Source organism: Brachycentrus maculatus, unplaced genomic scaffold (genome assembly GCF_059751285.1).
Source record: "Brachycentrus maculatus isolate JH-2025_06_01 unplaced genomic scaffold, ASM5975128v1 h1tg000282l, whole genome shotgun sequence".
NCBI lineage: Eukaryota > Metazoa > Arthropoda > Insecta > Trichoptera > Brachycentridae > Brachycentrus > Brachycentrus maculatus.
In genome coordinates, this window is record NW_028281033.1 from 139,859 (window position 1) to 160,562 (window position 20,704).

General features: G+C 33.2%; 2 protein-coding genes across 4 annotated transcripts; both read left to right on the forward strand.

Annotated features, from left to right (window-relative positions):
- The first annotated feature begins 2,338 nt into the window (after positions 1-2,338).
- Positions 2,339-3,738, forward strand: LOC148305176 (telomerase reverse transcriptase-like). The gene has a single exon (XM_088267113.1). The coding sequence runs from the start codon at positions 2,403-2,405 to the stop codon at positions 3,735-3,737; it is 1,335 nt and encodes a 444-aa protein (XP_088123239.1). The 5' UTR covers positions 2,339-2,402; the 3' UTR covers position 3,738.
- A 502-nt stretch (positions 3,739-4,240) lies between these two features.
- LOC148305177 (uncharacterized) lies at positions 4,241-13,124 on the forward strand. 3 transcript variants are annotated; one of them, XM_088267109.1, is made up of 6 exons: positions 4,241-4,550; positions 5,823-5,954; positions 7,543-7,887; positions 8,884-9,081; positions 9,748-10,176; positions 10,991-13,124. In XM_088267109.1, the coding sequence occupies exons 1-6, from the start codon at positions 4,494-4,496 to the stop codon at positions 11,045-11,047; spliced, it is 1,218 nt and encodes a 405-aa protein (XP_088123235.1). In that variant the 5' UTR covers positions 4,241-4,493; the 3' UTR covers positions 11,048-13,124. The 3 variants fall into 3 exon arrangements, with proteins under 3 accessions (XP_088123235.1, XP_088123234.1, XP_088123236.1); XM_088267108.1 differs by having other exon boundaries at positions 4,242-4,550; positions 5,823-5,960; XM_088267110.1 differs by lacking the exon at positions 4,241-4,550 and having other exon boundaries at positions 5,941-6,066.
- The last annotated feature ends 7,580 nt before the right edge of the window (positions 13,125-20,704 follow it).

The window sequence follows — 20,704 nt, forward strand, 5'->3', positions numbered from 1 at the left end:
GAGTGATACATGTACTAAAATTCACTTGACAGCAAATTGAGATAGTTATCTTTTTTTGTTTAATTACCTAACGTCTAAGTAACTGAAATCTAGCTACGGCTTATACAACACCGCTTATCATGACCCTACTCATGCTTCAACTTGTGGATTTACTTTTTATGTTTAAAGTTACTATGATTTCATGTAATTCATGAATGAAAATCCTAGGCAAAATCACTCGCTGTGATACATGATAGTTATCAAACACTATCTGAAGGGGTGGAGGTGGGTGTTATAGGTAGGTATTTAAAAATAAGGGAAAATTAATACTTAAAATATACACTTTACAGCCATATATTAAATAATATTATCTATGTATTTTTTCTACGTCAAATTCAAATGTCAAATTTGACAATCCATAAAAACAAACAATACATATATAATTCTATCGTGATTTTAACGTTGTTCGCGCTTCCTTTTCATTTCAAATGAGTTTTCTATATTTTTAAGCAACTTATTAACTTATACTTTTAATGTTTGTATCAGATTGTTTTATCATTAACTACAACGAAAAAAATATGTAAGAAAAATAATGGCATTTTTGTATTAAATTCAATTTTTGGTTGTATACGTTTATGGTACAATTTTTGTGTCCACATTTTTTCATGCGTAAGCACGTAATGTATGAAAAATTAGATAACTTTTGTAGGTAGGTACCTATTTCTCATAATAAAGTAATATTTTTTGGGTCGTAAGGAGTAGGGATTATTTTAAGGTTCGGAGGGGGGATATTTTGTCCCTTTCTGTCGACTTCTGTTTGATTAAATTAATTTGTTTTCATGTTTAGACTTGCCTTTGGAAAAAAGCTTCTATTATGCTTGGCCCTTATTTGAAATGATTCATTTTACTTTTGTGTTCTCAGTGAAAAGCATCTCTTTGGTATTTACTTTAAGTTGGTTGTATTATTGATTTACAAGTTGATAAATATTTGACTTGGTAAATAATATATATTTTTTTTAAATTCTTTATTCTATTTCTAATGTATTTTATTACCTACATAATATCATTTCTTGATTGTTAACTATTGAATTTAATGTTTTTTTTTTAGTTAAGTTAATACACAATTAGTTTCACTTTAAAGGATATAATATTACATTCCATTAATCCATTTTGAAATGAATTAAAAAATATATATACTTTTTATTTGGTTTTTAGCTGTAATATTGTGAACATTGCTGTTTTTATTTTTTATTTAAATATTTTTATTTTTATCACTAAAAATATTATTTTATAAATTTAGTAGTTTTAAACCTTATTTATCATTATCTACTGCTTGAAAAAACTAAATTTGTGATTATAAAATACAAATTATGTGCTTATTGAATTTCTAAACTTTGATTATATTTCTACTTGTATTTTCTTGTAATAATTGTGTTGTATATAGATTTTATCAAAGCCAAGTTACAAAGCATTCCTTGTATAAGACAATTAAAATACTTTTCTCATTTTTTATGTACAAATATTAAGTATTTGGTTGGTTAGTTAAAATTTTTATATTTAATAATATTACAATGAGTTTTAGTAATAGCCAAAACAAGTATATGAAATATACCAAATCAATTTGTTTTACGAATTTTATTTGCAATAAGTCATTTTGTCGAAGTACCTCTAATAATAAATTTAATGTTTTAGTGAAAAGAAAATTTAATCCAGACCGTATTTTAAAAAATATTCTTAAAATTGTCAATACTGAAAATTCTTTTGATGTAAAAGAGAGCCCTAGTTTTAGACATGATGTTTGTAAATTTTTATTAAATTTACATGTTAATTTTCGTAAACATTGTAAAGATGACTTCAAAGCCTATTTTCAACATCTCAAGTCTGAAAATGATGAATTTAAATGTGTAGATGTTTTAGAGATTACTAAAATTATTTTGGTTATCATGGAGAAAATTATAACTCCAGATTTTTACGGTTGCAATAAGAACAAGAAGTGTTTTTATGACCTAATTCGTTTTATTTTGAAAGGAATGCTTCATCAATATGTTACGTTCGAAAGAATTTTACATAAATGGGACATTGACAAAGTTGTTTGGTTGGAAAATATTTCTAAAACGGAAATCAAATCTGATATTCTTTGTAAAGTAATCATTTGGGTGATTAAGAATACAGTTTGTTCCATTATTGCTGTTCGTTTTTATGTAATGGTCACAAAAATAACACAAGAAACGAGAAAACTTTATTTTTATGCCAAAGAGGATTGGCAAAGATTGAGTGATAAAATTATTTTTGATCTTATTGAAAAGGGTGATATAGTTAAGTGTGATTCTTTTAGTTTAGGAAGTAGATGTAAGAAAAATATACAAGTTAATAATAAGTTGGAAAGAAAATTCTTCCTAAAAAGATTACCCGTCGTGAGGCTTATGTTGAAACCCAATTCTTCTGTCCGTGTTATCATAAGATATAAAAAACTTTGTCCTTTAGAAAAGAAGATTATAAGAAACAGAAGAATTATGTTTAAATGTATTTATCCATCTTCGTTACCGGGAAATTTCGAAGGGAAATATATTGAATTGTTTAAAAATTGGAAAAGACAGGGTGAACCAAAACTTTATTTTGTAAAAGCTGATCTGACAGACGCTTTCGGTTCTGTAAACATTGATGTTTTAAGACAAATTTTAGCTAAGTTACATTGTGATTTTCAAAAAAGGGAGACAAATTTAGATAAAAAGAGAATGGTAGCTAAAGAATACCAAAAACTAATAGCCGACATGAGAAAATCGGTAATCGTCAGAATGGGGTCTTGCGCTTATCAGTGGAAACGAGGCCTCGTGCAAGGAATGCGATTTTCACCCATTCTTTGCGAAATATTTTATAGCAACTCGGATTCAATTAATTTATCAGAATTTTCCGAACTTACTGGAACGAATCTTTTTATCAGGCTCGTTGATGACTATTTATTTGTAACCGATAATATAAAAACTGCTTTCAACTTCCTAAAAACAATGATCGATTCTGGTAAAACGAATGCGAAAAAGACAATTTGTAACTTTAGCTATGAAGGTGTAAAGACCTCTTTTACTATTTCTTTTTTTGGTTACATTTTAAATGCTCACAATCTAGAAGTCACAAGAGATGAAAAAGTTTATAACGGTCAAATTTGTTATAGAATTTCATTTAGTACTGGCATTTCAGAACCAGTTAAATTCTTAGAAAATAGGATAGCGCAAACAACCGTTCCTTTAACACCATTATTTTTCAATTTAGCAATCAACTCCGAAGAAACCGTTTGGAAAAACATTTTCATTTCTCTTTGCATTTCTGCAAACAAATTTTGTACTATTACAAATATTATTTGTATTAATAATCCTAGCTTCAATGCAGAAAGTATTTTCAACGTTTATAAGAGGAAGGTAGCTGTTAGAATGTGCGATGCAATAATAAAAATCATTTTTAGCAATAGCTCAAACACCAAGTTCAATATATGTATCAATCACCTGCGGTACTTAGCCTACAAAGCATTGGGTTTATTTGCCAGTAAATCTAATATTTGTTCAGACTTTTCTTCGTTAATTAAAGTAGCCATGAAAAAAACAAATTGTTTCGAAGGTAAATGGAAATCACATTATAGAAGTATTGATCGAAATGGTGCTCCGATAAATTTAGCGAATAAAGAAATATGTTGTTCTCAAAAAGTTGTTAAATATTTAAATGATTGCCGCAGAGTGCCAAATGGTTTTCAACCTTTTGTTAAATGAGGATTGTTAAAAAATATTTCTTACATTCAAATTGCCAGGCTGTAATTTCAACAAACCAAAAATGTAATAGTGTTTTTAAATTTTATATAATACATATGTTTTTTTTGTATTTTAATTACTGTTTTATAATACGCAATTCAAAGATTTAGATACAAAGTATCAAAATAAAATACTTACAGTATTAGTTTTTTCATTTTTACAACTGACAATGCAACGCTTTTGCCAAATGCCTTATAAGTAAAAACACATTAATAATTGTTTTGTATGTGATTATAATATGGATTTTAAATCAACACATTAACTATTTTCCAGTTACATGCGGTTCTATTGAATGTCTATTTTCTCTAATGTATAAATTTTTGTATTCGAATGTGAATGTGAAAGAAATAAACCATAATCAAAACCCAGGATTTTACAAAAGACCCTTTTTTAATTTTCTTAGTCAGTTACTGTGCTATTTTAGAGCAATGTAGTGGAATAACATTTTTAAAAAGCAAGTACTGTAGATTTATCACAACAGTACCTGACTACTACATACCTTCAAAATATTTCTTTAAATGAATTTATCTATGCTTTATATCTGTCAAAATTCAAATTGAAAACACAACTAGGACGGCAACGCTCGATCAAAATAATTTCTCAGCATTGTTTAAATTCTATAAAAATATACATTCAATTAGTTATATTCGTTATTTATACATGTAATTAACACTTAAGCTTGCCAAATCATCAAGAAATTAAATGTAAATCGTGAAAATGGAGGCGGACAACGACGAGGAACTTCCAGAGGTCAATTTAAATTCTCCCAGAAAGGTAAATATTGCATTTTGTCTTAATAAATAATTGTATTTTTATAAATAATTATTTGTGGCGTAGCTGAGTGAGCACACTAAAAACGAGGATGTTTTTGTTAAGTGACTTACTCGTAATCTGTCATCAAACCATTCGTCGTGGCCACTTTCAATTAATGTTTACTTTATACGTTTGACAGCAAATTCCCTTTGCATCATTGAGTCCGGATAAAGATTAGAAGAAGAAGTAAATATCATTAAATGATAGAATTAATTTTGAAATTAAATTATTCAATATTTTCGGGATGGTTATAATAATAAATGATAAATTTGGATAACTTATATAGCGCCATTTTCGTAAAATACTACCTCACGGGCGTTTCACTGTGAATGAATTGGGGAAAATATTATGGTGGAAATGATTTAGCAAACAAATGTGTTTTTAATTTTTTTAACGGTTATTGTAAAAATAATGACTGTCATATTAAATATTAAGCTATCATTTGTGTTTTTTCTTGTTTTCGTTTTGATTCTTAACAATTTTTAATAATAACTAAAAGACTGAATATTTTTTACAATTCTTACCTTTATCCGCACCCAATGGTGCATAGGGCACTGCATCGTATTGAGGCAGTGTTTTCTTTATCATTACTTACATGAAGGCAAGGTGATCATTCCTAGGCTTCAGGGACCAGTCCGGAGTAATATTAAATAAATATTCGAGCGTAAAATCACTAATATTAATTTTCACCGCCCCCCCTCGCATTCAAACCAGCACCTCCAGCATGGTAGCTAAACACCTTAACCATTACCAAACGATCAAAGTAATAATAGTAATTTTTGGATAATTTATCATTTTTTAGGAAAACTTAATTTTTCAGGAGATCGTTTTTAAAGTTTAAAAATACAATAAAATGTATTAAAAAATAAATATCAAGCCCCTTATTGAACTTTTTACTGTGCAACAGATCTTTTTAGGTAAAACCTGAATGTTTTTTCTCCATTTGAAAAATATTTAGTATATTTAAAAAAATAATTAAATAAAACCCTTTCTTCAAAATGCAAAAATAACTCTTTCTGCCCTGTAGCGGGTAAATATTAAGTTAAAAATATACCGCTTTTGCTGGGATATAGTACTTTTTTTTGGCATCCTGAAAACATGTACAACTGAAATTTGATGATTTTTGATATATGACGTTGTTGAAAGGAGTGAACGATATGTGAAAAAATAGGCTACTCTCTATGTGTAATGTATTATTTTTTAATTTATTTTTTAAATGCATTTTCTTTTCAGAAATCATATTTAGGATCGTTCCAAATGCCGGATCCGTCGGTGTTAGCGGCCAGAAGAAAGCTGGAAGACGAACAGGAGATAACTTTGATGAAGATTTTATCTGAGGATCAGGATGAAATGGAAGCATGCGATGTAATGGTGATTACATTCTTCTCCCTCTACTCCTTATTACTATGGGGACGGGTGTTACACTAATTACGTGCATCAACTAGTTGTGCTCCTCAGAAGCTGCGTTTTAAAAATGGTTGGAAATTTAATCAATAGACTTACTTGATTTTTCACATTTTTTATATTCACAAAATTAATTAACCAGATGCATGCGGCTCGCATAACCGTATGTGTTTTCACAAAACATGCCCCATACGCGGCTGACATAAGCGTATGTGTTTTTACTTTGCTCCAAGTTTCGAACCTCAATTCAACTTGGAGGGATTTTTTCATGGTGTGGAACTTTGGATAAAATAATACGTCAATCCTTGGCCTTATGACGTCTGTTGAAATATCTGACTAATAATTTGTAACATCGCAAGGATAAATAAAAGAACAGATCCCTGATTTTTCTTGCGGTCGGTAATTAGTCCGCGCCATAATCATGCCCTATATCTGTCTCACTCTCGACGCTACGCATCGCCAGTGGGTAAGAGCGACACACGATGCGTCCTTTGATTTATTTATGTTACGATCTTATTTGTTTATATTACGATATATTTCAAGAATAATGTGACACAAGTGTATTATAGAGTACCAAAAAGGCACAATGAATCCCACTGAACGTTTTTGTTTAGGAAAATAAATCGTTTCTTAACTTAATATATGATAAAAGAAATCATTTAAAAAACGGCGAAATACCGCCGCGCACGGGCGTCTCTTAGGAACAAAGTTAACGCGGTTAAAAGGTTAAGCTTACAAATTTTAATACCAGGTTGTTATATTCACAAAATTAATTAAGGTTACAATTTTTTATACTAATGCACTAATGCAGCGGCAGTTCACGCTGATGGCTAGATGACGAGAGAGGAGGTACCTTCCGTCGTCAGCACTTTTAAAGGCGTGGTGACATCACGCCGCTGTCCGCGATGGCGCGGTTACGTTGCGTTCAATTGTAGCGTTCTTGTCTATGCCGCCTCGCTCTCAAGACACCGCTCGTCACATCCGTCCATGGTAGTCGGGACCGGATGAGGCACCACATTACGCAGGGTTGTGATCCTTGTTGAACCAATGACTCTTCTCCAGCTACCCCTTGACTGCACTGCATGTAGCGCCAACCACCGAGGTGCCTGCTGCTACCTTAACTTGATCGGTCCATCGTGTGGAGATCTTCCTCTCCCTCTCTTCCGCTCCAGGCTACCGATCACAACCAGCCGTTCTAGGCTGTCCTCATGTACTCACAACATGTCCAAAGAACTAAAGAATCCGTCGTGTACAGACATTGGCTAGAATAAAACCATCCGAGTGTAACTCCTGATGAATGGACTCGTTGGTGCGTCTAGCTGTCCATAGGATACCATTTTCGTAAAATTATACCTCATAAAACTTCCAAGAATTTGAACAGTGTGGTTGTCAATCATGGGCAGAATTGGTAAATGTTACACTTATGACGGTCGTAAGCCCGTAATTGCCCAGACTTCCATATTCTTCTTCATCTATGTTGAGTTGTCAAACAAATTATATTATATCTATTATTATTCATGAATGATACTGATAAAATGTCTACTTTCAGAATACTTCGGATGCTTCCCAAAACACATCAAACAACTCGCACTTTTCAATGCCCGACGCCGATGTCATCGCCGCAAACAGAAAATTAGAATTGGAGAAGGATTTGTTACTGGACGACCTTTTGAAGGAGCAGGAGAGCATGGACAAGGAAGAGATAATGGAAGTGCTGCATGAGAAGGTTACCCCGACCATTCCGGCCGAAAATCCCGGAATACAAGTCTCGAAATTGAACATAGACAATTTTTTCGATACGCCGTCGCAAATTAGGAAGAAATTCGTTTCGGACTATATTGAAAAATTGGAGCAGTGTGAAACTGATGAACATTTGCGGATCGTTCTGGACCGTGTAAGGTTTTAAAATATTTATTTGATTGGCATTAACTTAGTATAAATCGCTCCCTCTTTTCAAGAACGTCATAAATAAAAAAACTTGATTTTTCAGGAAAACGATTTTAAAGTTTAAAAATATAACACAATGTTTTAAAAATAAATATCAAGCTTTTTACTGAACTTTTTACCGTGCAACAGATCTTTTTAGGTAAAACCTGAAGGTTTTTTCTCCATTTGAGAAATATAAGTGTATTTAAAAAAAATAATACAACAATACCTTTTCTTGAAATGCATAAACAATATTTTCTGCCTGTAGCGGGTAAATATTATGTTAAAAATATGCCTCTTTTGCTGGGATATAGTACTTTTTTTTGGCATCCCGAAAACATGTACAACTGAAATTTGATGATTTTTGATATATGACGTTGTTGAAAGGAGTGAGCGATATGTGAAAAAAATAGGCTACTGAAAATTGACAATTTTTTATTTATGACGTTCTTGAAAGGAGTGAGCAAAATGTGTAATCGCTATTTAAATAAGAATATAAAAAAAATTATAAAATTTGATAAGTTAAAAATTTGATAAGTTATTCACTGATTGTTTTGAAATTTTGACACAATATCGCAATTGAATTTACGCATGTTTTTATCTGTATGTATAATTAAGAATGTCAATGTTAGTTTGTGCAAAGTCTTAAGTCTTCCAAAGTTATTTACCTGTATTGTTAATTGCTTTGAAAGTGTGGACATGTATCATTTGAATAAATAATAATTTCCTTGCAATAATGCATTTTTCATTATCAAAAATATTTTTTAAAAACCTGCCCTTTTTTGTAATAAAATTTTCATTATAACTCATCAGTCAAAGCAGAAAACAGAACATTTTTACAGTCACAGTTTGTTTGTACAATTCCATATATACATTTATCATCCACGGTGACATTGCACATCCCTGTTTAACACCTTCACAGATATGAATGAGGGACTTAGCCGTTCATCTTATTTTGTTGCAGCTACTTGATACAATTGTGGAAATGTATTCTGACCAGAAGATAGTCATCCAACTCGGAAATGTATTGTGCCATGCATTGCTTGTGATTTCCATTTTATTGGACGTAAAGTGCCGGCTGGTATTTACCTCTTTGACAGTCCCTGAAGTCCTGTGTCGAATTCTGGAGAGAGTCCCTAAAGATTTACAAAATAAAGAAACCGTGAGTTATACAAATGAACAAATTCATTTGCACCCTTATTTAAAAAAAAAAACACACACATGGTTGGTAATAAATGTAGGGGAAGACCAAGGAAAACTTGATATGATCAAGTATTTCAAAGTGATCACGTCAAAAGTTGGAATAATCGGCGGATATGTATGAGGGGGGGGTGGGACCCGCCTCCGTAGTGTAACGGTCAGTACGCTTGGCTACCATTCTGGAGGTCCCGGGTTCGAATCCCAGGGTGGGGTTAAGTAAATATAGGTGATTTTTTCACTCTAATATTTATTCAACACTACCCTGGTACCTGAAGCGGAGGGCTGATCACTCTTCCTTCACGTGTTAATGATCAAGAACACAATGCGTTTTTATGATGCAGTGCCCTATGCACTATCGTGTGCGGGTGAGGGTTTGAAGAAAATATTCGAGGAGATGCATGGATGAGGAAGAGGCGAGAATTTTTCTTTTACAATTTAAATATTTATTTATTTTATTGGCTAATCTCAGCCTAGCATTCTTTCCTTATTTCAGCATTCGAACGTCTATCATACATCATTTTGCCGCACATTTATCATAGTAGTATATAGAGAAATTTTTAAACAGTTATATGGTTTCGTGTATTTGGAAAGTATAATTGATTTTTATTGTTGTTTTTTCTGTTTTCAGATTGATAGATTTTTACATAGAATCCTTTTAAACTTCGACCATTTTCACGACAGACTCTACATAGCCGAGTGCATGATCGTAAAGTGCAATCCTCGCCATATTGACACCGATCCCGTGTACTTTTCCACCCGGCTCGCGCAAGAACTGCTCCGCAGGACCCTCTGCCGGCTGGTCGGGTACGCGAGGGACGATGGCGACACTTGCCGGTTTTCCGGAATGCGGCAAGTGCTGGCCAAAGGCGAACGGATCAATCTGCTGTCGCCGTACGAGCAGTACATCATGGTCAAACTAGTCAATGAGCTGAAATGGATGTTTGATCCTGCCGATTTGGGTAAACCGAAAGAGAAGAATGCCAAAATTTGGATTGTCTCTTTCTTTAATGCGTTGAAATGCAACAGCAAGGCATTTAGAAGCGCCGATTTTTTCAAGGTAATCAATCGTCTTTTTTTCTCACAATACTTCGAGTGTGTCCGAATCTTTGTTCAAGATTCTGGCCTCACCTCCACTTGGGAGTAATTTATATTGACAACTTAGCGTAAGACCAAGTAAGAAATACCGACATCCGGAGCATCTGTAAGACGGAGGTGGGGACGACAATGAAGGCGATACTGGAATGAACATATAAACAGAATGTCAGAAGACAGACTTCCACGTATCGCCCTCCAAGGCAACCCTGAAGGATGCAGACCCCCAGGCGGACCTCCTAAAAGATGGAAAGACAGCTGGGAGTCAACATCCCAAGAGCGACATGCCGAGGCACAAACAGATCCCTAGGATCTACAAAAGAAGAAGAAGAACTTAGCATAGATTTTCAGCATAAATGGTCAGGAGTGGTAATAAAGCAGAGAAAGACCGAAAAAAAACTTGGTATGATCAGGTATGTCAAATACTTGAAAGGGGTCAGGTTAGGAGTTGTAATAATCAGCAGGTATGTATGCGGAGATGAATGTGGAAGAGGTGAAGAATGTTTGGAAAGACAGATTGGTGTGGCGTTATATTCTCTCAGGCTCCCCCCGCGGAGAAGCGGCGTGATGGTTAATTAGTTTTAGCATAGGCTTTCCCATTTTCGCAACTATCTTTGAAATAATCGGCGGGTATGAATGAGGAGTTGCATGAATGTGGAAGAGGCAAAGAGAGAGTGGTGTGGCGTTCTACTATTCTCTCTGCCTATTGCTGCGGGGAAGCAGCGTGATGATTAGTTGGTTAGTATTGATGATTATAATTTTTTCATTTTTTTTTTTAGGTCAAAACATTATGTTCTCGGATAGACCTTCTTTGGCAAATGGACAATGGAGAATAACAACCATATGTAATAAATATTAAATATTAAACCATATCCGATTCCTATGTGGAGCATATGGAGTCCACAAACTGTCTACAGGTATTTCTGTCGGCTGCCAGCTCCCTTGCATCCTCCCAAGTCAGGTCCGCGTCCCGAAGTTCTGATGAGAACTGCCGATGAATTGTCAACAGTACTCGTCCTGGGCGGTGCGAACATACAAAATACCACTATCATTAAAGTTATGGGGATGTACTCCATGTCTGGTTGTACATGCCTTCCGGCTAAGTAGACTTGAAGAAAACAAGGATAACATTTTTTTTTGTATTACCTAACGTCCAAGTGACTCAGAAATATAGCTACGGATTATGCAACACCGCTTATCATGTCCCTACTCAGGATTCAACTTTATAAGTTTCATAGCCTATTCCTACTCCTGAGTGGATTTACTCTTTATGTTTAAAGTTACTATAATTTAATGTAATCCATGAGTGAAAATTCAAGGCAAAAACACTCGCAACAGGGATAACAATAATTTTTGATAATTTATATAGTGCCATTTTCGTAATGGCACTTCGCTGTGAATGAATCGGGGAGAGGGAGATAGTGTAATGATTTAGCAAACAAATGCATTTTTAGTTTTTTGTTCTCACTGTTTCACTAGTGAAAGAGCATCCACGCCATCAGTCACGCAACAGCAAAGGCATGCTTGCCAAATTTAGTACGATGGTTGATCACTTTACCCATAGCAGTTAGTGTAGTGGATCCAAATGTGAGACGTCTATCAAGCAGCAATTCATCTGGAATATCCAAAAGAGCTGTGTATAAAAAACACAGATCTTTTAGATATTCCGGTGCCATATTTTGTACTGATTTATACATGAGTAGAGAGAGTTTATATCTACCCTTTCGGGAAAGCGTAGCCAGTGCATTTGGTGAAGTGGTGAGGTATTATTTTTTGACATCTCATCAAAGATGAAGAAGAATATAAAAATAAGAGTTTATTTATACTCAACCTTTTCGGGAAAGCGTAGCCAGTGCATTTGGCGAAGTAGTGGGGTGATGTGACTGAATTTAAAGGTCACAAAAATTAGATGGGAGTTTTTAAGGTCCCAATTTGCTCATGTCAAGTTTTTGGTGACAATTGATCTTGCCACATGGCTGGACCATTTTTGATAAATTCATTTGTAACTGAGATGAAATATCGCTCACTCCTTTCAACAACGTCATATCAAAAAACTTGATTTTTCAAGAAATCCTTTTTAAAGTTTAAGGATATAATAAAATGTATTAAAAATATGTATCAAGCCACTTATTGAACTTTTTACTGAGCAATAGACCTTTTAAGGTAAAACCTGAACGTTTTTTCTCCATTTGAAAAATATTTAGTGTATTTAAAAAATAATTAAACAATACCTTTTTCATCAAAACGCAAAAACAACACTTTTTGCCCTGTAGCGGGTAAATATTGAGTAAGAAATATACCGCTTTTGCTGGGATATAGTACATTTTTTGAGCATTCCAAAAACATGCACAGCTTAAAATTGACGATTTTTGATGTATGAAATTGTTGAAAAGAGTGAGCAATATGTATTTATTTTTATACGAAAAAAAGATAGAAGTCTGAGTCATTTAATTATCACAATAAGGTTTTTTTTATTACATAATTTTATTTATTTAGACTATTGACTTTGTGAAGAAAATAAAACAGGCTATGTTCAGTAACATTATTAACACATTTCGGACGGGTGTTTTTTACGCCTGCGGACCGCTGAAATTTGATAATTATGTACGTATAGTTAAGACCTTAACAAAGAGATTGGTACATAATATTCATATAAAAGCGTTGAATATGTAATTCCTTATTTTCTGCCTTTGAAATGAGGCCGGCGCAGAAGGCAATAATACCCTTCCTGTCCTTAAACTTAAATCAACCCAAAGGGTAGAAATTCCTTTACCGTCCCAAATGTGTGAACATTTTAGTATTTTTGAAAAAATGTACAATAATCCATTATGAATTTGTATCTGTTTGTATTTTACAAATATGTAGTTCTAGAAAATAGTCATGTCTACATTAATAAACTCAAAAGTGGTCTTACGCAAGTGTTTTATTTTTAAATTGTAATCATCATGTTTTTTCACCACAAATTTAATACCAAATTTGTAATAAAAATCAATATTTTACTAAAGAGTGGTAAAAGTGGGACAGTCTTGAAATGTACTCTTATAAAAAAGCTTTAAGGAAAATTCCACAGATGTCACTATAAACCTTAAATATATATATGCTGGGAACAGAGTGAATGGTGCACTGAAATCACTTATAGCTAATAAAAACCTATCAGCGGAAGCTAAACTGGCAGAACACAATGGAGTCTTGGTTCCAACTCTAATGTATGGAAGTGAAACATGGAGTTGGCAAAAGAAGGATGAAAGTAGACTGAATGCAGTCGAATGAAGAATATGCGACAAAACAATGTATGATAGATGTTCGAATAGTGCAATAAGGAAGGAATGCAAAGCTGAGATAAGCATTATCGGTAAAATTAAGAAAGGTGTGTTGAGATGGTTTGGACATGTAGAACGTAAGAGTGAGGAAAGAACGGTTAAACAAATTTATGAGACGAATGTAGTTGGAAAAAAACGCAGAGGAAGGCACGATCTGGTATGCCAAATACTTAAAAGTGGTCAGGTTAGGAGTCGTAATAATCGGCGGGTATGTATGAGGAGATGCATGAACGTGGAAGAGGCGAAGAATGTTTGCAAAGACAGAGCGATGTGGCATTTGATTCTCTCTGCCTACCCCTGCGGAGAAGCGTCGCGATGGTTAGTTAGTTAGTTAACATAAACTCAATAAAATAAAGGCATATTGACCAATGAGAAAAGCAAATAAAAGAGACTATAAAATATTTCAGAGGTAAGTATGGTCAGGGTTTTTTTTTTAACAAAATAGGCCCCGGAACTCACCTCATGTCAAGCATGTACTCACTCCTTTCAAGAACGTCATGAATAAAAAATTGTCAATTTTCAGTTGTGCATGTTTTTGGAATGCCCAGAAAATGTACTATATCCCAGCAAAAGCGGCATATTTTTAACTTAATATTTACCCGCTACAGGGCAGAAAGTGTTGTTTTTGCATTTTGAAGAAAACATATTTTTTAATTATTTTTTTAAATATATTCAATATTTTTCAAATGGAGAAAAAACCTCCAGGTTTTACCTAAAAAGTTCTATTGACAGTAATAAGTGGTTTGATATTAATTTCTAATACATTGTTTATATTTTTAAACTTTAAAAAACGTTCTGCTGAAAAACCAAGTTTTTTGATTTATGACGTTCTTGAAAGGAGTGAGCGATGTGACAATTTTTTTGCCTTTTCGTTTGCGTTATGGCATTTTCAATCTAATAATCAGTGTTTGAATTTGACATTCAATAATTTAGCACAATTTATAAAGCGCCATTTTAATAAAATACTACCTCATGGGCGCTTTACTGAGATTCAATTGGGGAAAAAAAGATTGTGGAAATAAAACAGCAAACAAATGCGTTTTTATTCCTTCTAAAAATATCATCTCACTATCAGTTATATACGAATTACTGATGACTAAGCACTTAAAGCTTAATCCCACACGAATTTCTAGAGCATTTTTGACAATTGGGGTCAATTTGAATCTATTATGGCCGCGACTGGTCGCCATTTTTTAAACATTCGTGATTCCATAGATAAACGTTATATTGTAATTCTATTCCACTTCCGAATCAATTTTCCCGCGGAATATATAATTAATGTAGGTAGGTACCTGTTTTTTTTTCACACGGTAATAAAAATTTTGCGCATTAGATCACGGCTCAAAGAAGCCGACAAAGTTGATATACATTGCAAAAAAAAATAACAACAAAAAACCGCCAAAATATATGTCGAGTTACGCATTCTAAGAAGAATTGCCCTTATCTGGAAATCATAAAATTATTGAATTCATTTAATCCTTAGTGAGCAGAGAATCGATATATTGACTCTGGTATTCTACGCCAGATGCTCTTCAGTCGATATATCGATTATTTTGGCTTTTGAGGTAGGAGATCGTGTCGCTGATGTTTCGATTCGTTTATTGATTTGGCGTTTAATTTGTAGAACTCCATTTTAATTTATGTATTATTGTATAGCTTCAATATATACGGACTGTCAGTCCATTTAATCTTCACATTCGTTTGAAAATGCCATAACTAGGCGAAACAATTGTCACAAAATTAATTTTTATGTGTTTTTTTAATAAAACACAACTTAGTAGACTCAAAATATCTGTGTTTGATTTAAAATTAAAACATAATTTAAAATGGAGTTCCCAAACTATGCATTCTTGCATATATTTTATTTAAATCTGTGTTTGATTTAAAAATTGATACTCGATTCGTTTATAATATTCAGATAAGAAATAAATGAAATTGACTAAATTTTAGTGAAAACTAGAAATAAATGCTTTGTTAAAAAACGTATTTTTTTCGTATAATATCCCTATTATTTTCATATAATATCCTCTAAATTTTAAATGGAACATGTTTGCAAAAAGTCTTCGGCAATTTTAGCATAAATATAAGAAAAACTCCCCGTACTAATACGGCTAAAAAATATATTCGCCATCAAAATATTTATTTTATAATGACAAAATCTAACTCTATTTCCCGCTTTATTCATTTTTAACTTAAATACACCTAGTTGTTTTTTTACACTGTTAATGATAATACCCCATAAGGTGAAACAGTTGTCACAGATTTTTAAATATATTTTTCAATTATAGTAAATAAAAACCTATCGGCAAAAGTTAAAACTGTCAGTACACAACGGAACTTAGTCTTAACTCCAATGTATGGAAGTGAAGTACAGAGATGGGGATTTTTTTTTTTCATCCTACTTCATCCGAAAGTAGACAGAATGCAATCGAAATGCGATCTCTCAGTGCAGTAAAACGATATATTTGTAGTCATACAGGAGAAAGTGACCAAGTGCATTTTTGACAATAATTTGATCATTGACTATTTGATATCTTACTAGCTTAATATTGTAATTTATGTATTAATTTTAAATCAAACACAGATTTTTTGAGTCTACTAAGTTGTATTTTATTAACAAAAAACACATAAAAAATTATATTGTGACAATTGTTTCGCCTTGTTAGGGTCGTTTGATAATGCCCTAACAAGGCGAAACAATTGTCACAATATAATTTTTTATGTGTTTTTTGTTAATAAAATACAACTTAGTAGACTCAAAAAATCTGTGTTTGATTTAAAATTAATACATAAATTAAAATGGAGTTCTACAAATTAAACGCCAAGTCAATAAATAGCTTAATATTGCCCTGAAAAAAAATCAAAAGGATTTTAAACGTGGAAGTATAATATATTAACTTGCTAAAAATGACTAACTGCATTGATGTTTATTTTCTTGCCAAGCAAAAGTGATTTAAATGGCCCTCCTGAACATTTTACGTTTTGTTAGTTGGTCACTTCCTCCTGTACGACTACGATATGATAAATGTTCGCATGGTGATATAATAAAGCATGCAAGGCTAATAATAATAATAAATAAAAACCCTTATCCGCACCCCGATGGTGCATAGGGCACTGCTTCATATGAACACAGTGTTATCTTGATCGTTTACACACGAAGGAAAGGTGATCAGCCCTCCGCTTCAGGTACCAGTCCAGGGTAAAATTGAATAAATATTACAGTGAAAAAATCACTAATATTTATTTGACCCCCCTGGGAATCGAACCCGGGACCTCCGGAACGGTAGCCGAGCGTGCTGACCATTACACTACAGAGGCGGACTAATAAAGCATGCAAGGCTAAGATAAGCATTATCGATAAAATCAAGAAATATCTGTTGAGATTGTTGGGACACGTGGAACGAATGAGTAAAGAAAGAACCGTAAAATACATTTATCTGGTAAATGTACAATATCTTAAAACTTAATTATTTAAGATAATGGTTTTCAACCCCTGCCTTATTGTGTTTTTAACTTTTCGTCTAGCCTACCACCAGTCTGATGATGTCAGTAACGACGAATCCCGGTAACTGGTTAAATCAAATATACGTGGAAAAAATCACATATAAAGTTATTATTTGTTAAATAAATGTAAAATAATTGGACATAGAAGGAGGAACACCAAGGAAATTGGATTGGAATTGGGCAATTGGAAGTCATTTGTTGAAAATATGTTTTTTGAATGCGTTTATCGTAAATGTATTGTCTACCGTACTGGAGGTCCTGGGTTCGATTCTTAGGGAGCGGGGTGAAATAAATGTAACTGATTTTTCACTCTAATTTTGTTCAATATTACCCTGAAGCTGAGGAATGATCATCTTTCCTTCATCAAGATAACACTGCGTTAATGATACAGTGCCCTATGCGCCACCGGGTGTGGAAAATGGTTTGAAGATGAAGAATAAGAAATGTGTCGTCAATTAATTTATAAACGAAGGAAGGTATCAATAAATTTACATAAAACAACACGCTCCAATTTATTGGCTTATCGAAACGGTTGCGGTAAGGGAATTTTATTACGTTTTCTACAGTTGAAATCTTGAATAATGACTATGTCCCCTGAGAATTTGAGACTTGTGCTTCCGAAACTCCTTTTTTATAATAAATTTAACGACCGTCATCAAACACTTTAATACCGAATCTCAAACACAGATATTAATTGCGGTAAAAAATGGGACATCGAATCAAGTTTTTATTCATGATTTTATGCTGTAGATCCTCTGGTAGCCGGCCATAAAAACAAAACACAGAGAGTGTAGCATATAATAACAAAATGTGCAATCTCCTCTTCCGTGAATAAAATAAATTCTCTTTATTTTAATATTAAACTCCAAAAAATATAAGTACCTATGAGGCCATCTATTATATACAGTAGTTTACGTTTTAACTATGTAAAAAAGTAGATAATGAATCTGGAATAATTATCACTATATCTACTGTTACAGTCTGTTCACTTATTTTACCTCTAGTTTTTATTTTCATTTATTTTTTTAAAATTATTTATACTACCCAATTAATCTTTTTAAAAAAGTCAGTTATTTAACCTGTTTTTTTTTTCATTAATTTTTTTAAATTATTTATACAGCCAAATAGAAATAAAAAAAACTAGAGGTGAAATAACTGCGAACAGACTGTAATCAAATGAATATGGATCACTTAAACCAATCTATAATAGGGCTTATGACCTGTCATAGGTTGGTTTTAGTGATCATTTTATACACGACAATAGAACGCCACCACTCTGTCTCTTTACACTTCTTCGCCTCTTCCACATCTATGCACTTTCTCACATACACCTGCGATTATTCCGACTCCTGACCAGGCCACTTTCAAGTAATTGAAATACTCGATCATTCCAAGTATTCCTCGGTCTTCCTCTGTTTCTATTTCCAACCAGATTCACCATCATAAGTTTATTTTAATGCTCTTTTTTCTTTCATTCAATTAACATGGCCAAACCACCTCAACACGCCTTTCATAATTTTATCGATAACGCTTATCTCAGCCTTGCATTCTTTCCTTATATCACCATTCGAACATCTATCGTACATGGTTTTACCGCACTGAGAGATCGCATTTAGACTACAATCAGTCTACTTTCATCTTTATTTTGCCAACTTCACTTCCATACATTTGGGTTGAAACCATAACTCGGTTGTTTTTATTTGCCATGCCTATCGTGAGCCCATCTATGAAACATCGTTTTGCAGCTCTAAAATATTGCATTTCGACTGCATTCAGTCTACTTTCATCCTTCTTTTGCCAACTCTGTGCTTTACTTCCATACATTAAGGTCGAAACCAAAACTTTATTGTGTACAAAAAGTAAACTAGAAAGTTTAGCTTGCTTCTATAGGTTTTTATTTGCTATAACTATCGTAAAATCCTTGGAGTCCAAGAATTTTACTATGGAGACCTTGGGAGAACAAAAAAGTTGTAGGAAGACCCTAAAAGACACGGTCCGACGACATAGTCGCTGTGGGGGGTAGAAACTGGCTGCAAGCAGCAACCGACCGGAGGAAATGGAGAGTAGGGGAAGAGGCCTATATCCAGCAGTGCAGGACTGAGGGCTCATGAAGAAGAAGAAGAAGAAGATAACTATCGTGAGTCACGCAATCATTTTATCACACATCCATCATCTATCGTCTTGCCGCACAGAGCGACTTCCGAATTAGTTGATGAAATGATTCATTTCATTCAGAGGTTGCCGTGTTTGTCTTTACACGTTTCGAGCACTTGATATGCTCACGGCGCGACCTTATTAAATAGTTACGCATTTGTTTGTTTTTATGTGTCTGACTTGATCCAGTGCAGGGTGAAGTGGAGTAGGTACCGCATTCCGACTTGGACATAAAAAAGTACTTTATTTGGTGCGCAGAACAAATATACTGGATTTCCGAAACGAGCGCCTAGATTTACCTACTTTGTGTCTCTGAGCTCCTGATACATTCCGCGATCCAGTTTAGAAGCTTTAGGCCTACACATGGGCTATTTATTGAATTAAAATACCGAATTATAAATCGATAAACATCAAATAAAACATAACACATACCGCTCACTCCTTTCAACAACGTCATATATCAAAAATCGCCAATTTTTTGTTGTGCATGTTTTCGGAATGCCCAGAAAATGTACTATATCCCAGCAAAACCGGTTTTTTATTAACTTAATATTTTATTTATTGTTTCGGCATTAACTTTGTGGTAAGACATGTTACAATGATTAAAGAAAACACTTCGTTTTTTACCACTTGAGTTTTATTATAGACTACATGTTTCAGAAGTTAAACTTCCATCATTCAAAAAAACTAAACTAAACTAGTTAAACTTTCCCCTCTCTTTATTTGTAGAACAATTTTATATTTTATATTTTAGTTATTATACAGACCTGAATGATGGAAGTTTAACTTCTGAAACATGTAGTCTATAATAAAACTCAAGTGGTAAAAAACTATGTGTTTTCTTTAATCATTGTAACTTAATATTTACCCGCTACAGGGCAGAAAGTGTTGTTTTTGCATTTTGAAGAAAAGGTATTGTTTCATTTTTTTTTTTAATATACTATTATTTTTCAAATGTAGAAAAAAATCTCCAGGTTTTGCATAAAAAGATCTGTTTCACAGTAAAAAGTTCAATAAGTGGCTTGATTTATGCTTGGCTATTTTTAATACATTGTATCATATTTTTAAACTTTAAAAACGTTCTCCTGAAAAATCAAGTTTTTATTTTATTTATGACGTTCTTGAAAGGAATGAGCGATACCTCTTTTGGTCAAAAGAGCTATGATTATTATGCAATCAAGTTGTACAACCTGATGTTTAAATGCATTTATGAATTGCTCTAACATAATATAAGCAGCACCTCCCAGAAAAGCATACAAATCACTATTAACACCAATTTTGGTCAAAAGCACTACGATTATTATGCAACAAAGTTGTACAACCTGATATTCATTTGCATTTACAACATTTTGAGTGTGTCCAAATACTTGTTCACAAAATCTGGATTATCTCCTATTATAATAATAAATAAAACCCTTATCCGCACCCCAATGGTGCATAGGGCACTGCATCATATAAACGCAGTGTTATCTTGATCGTTAACACATGAAGGAAAGGTGATCAGCCCCCCGCTTC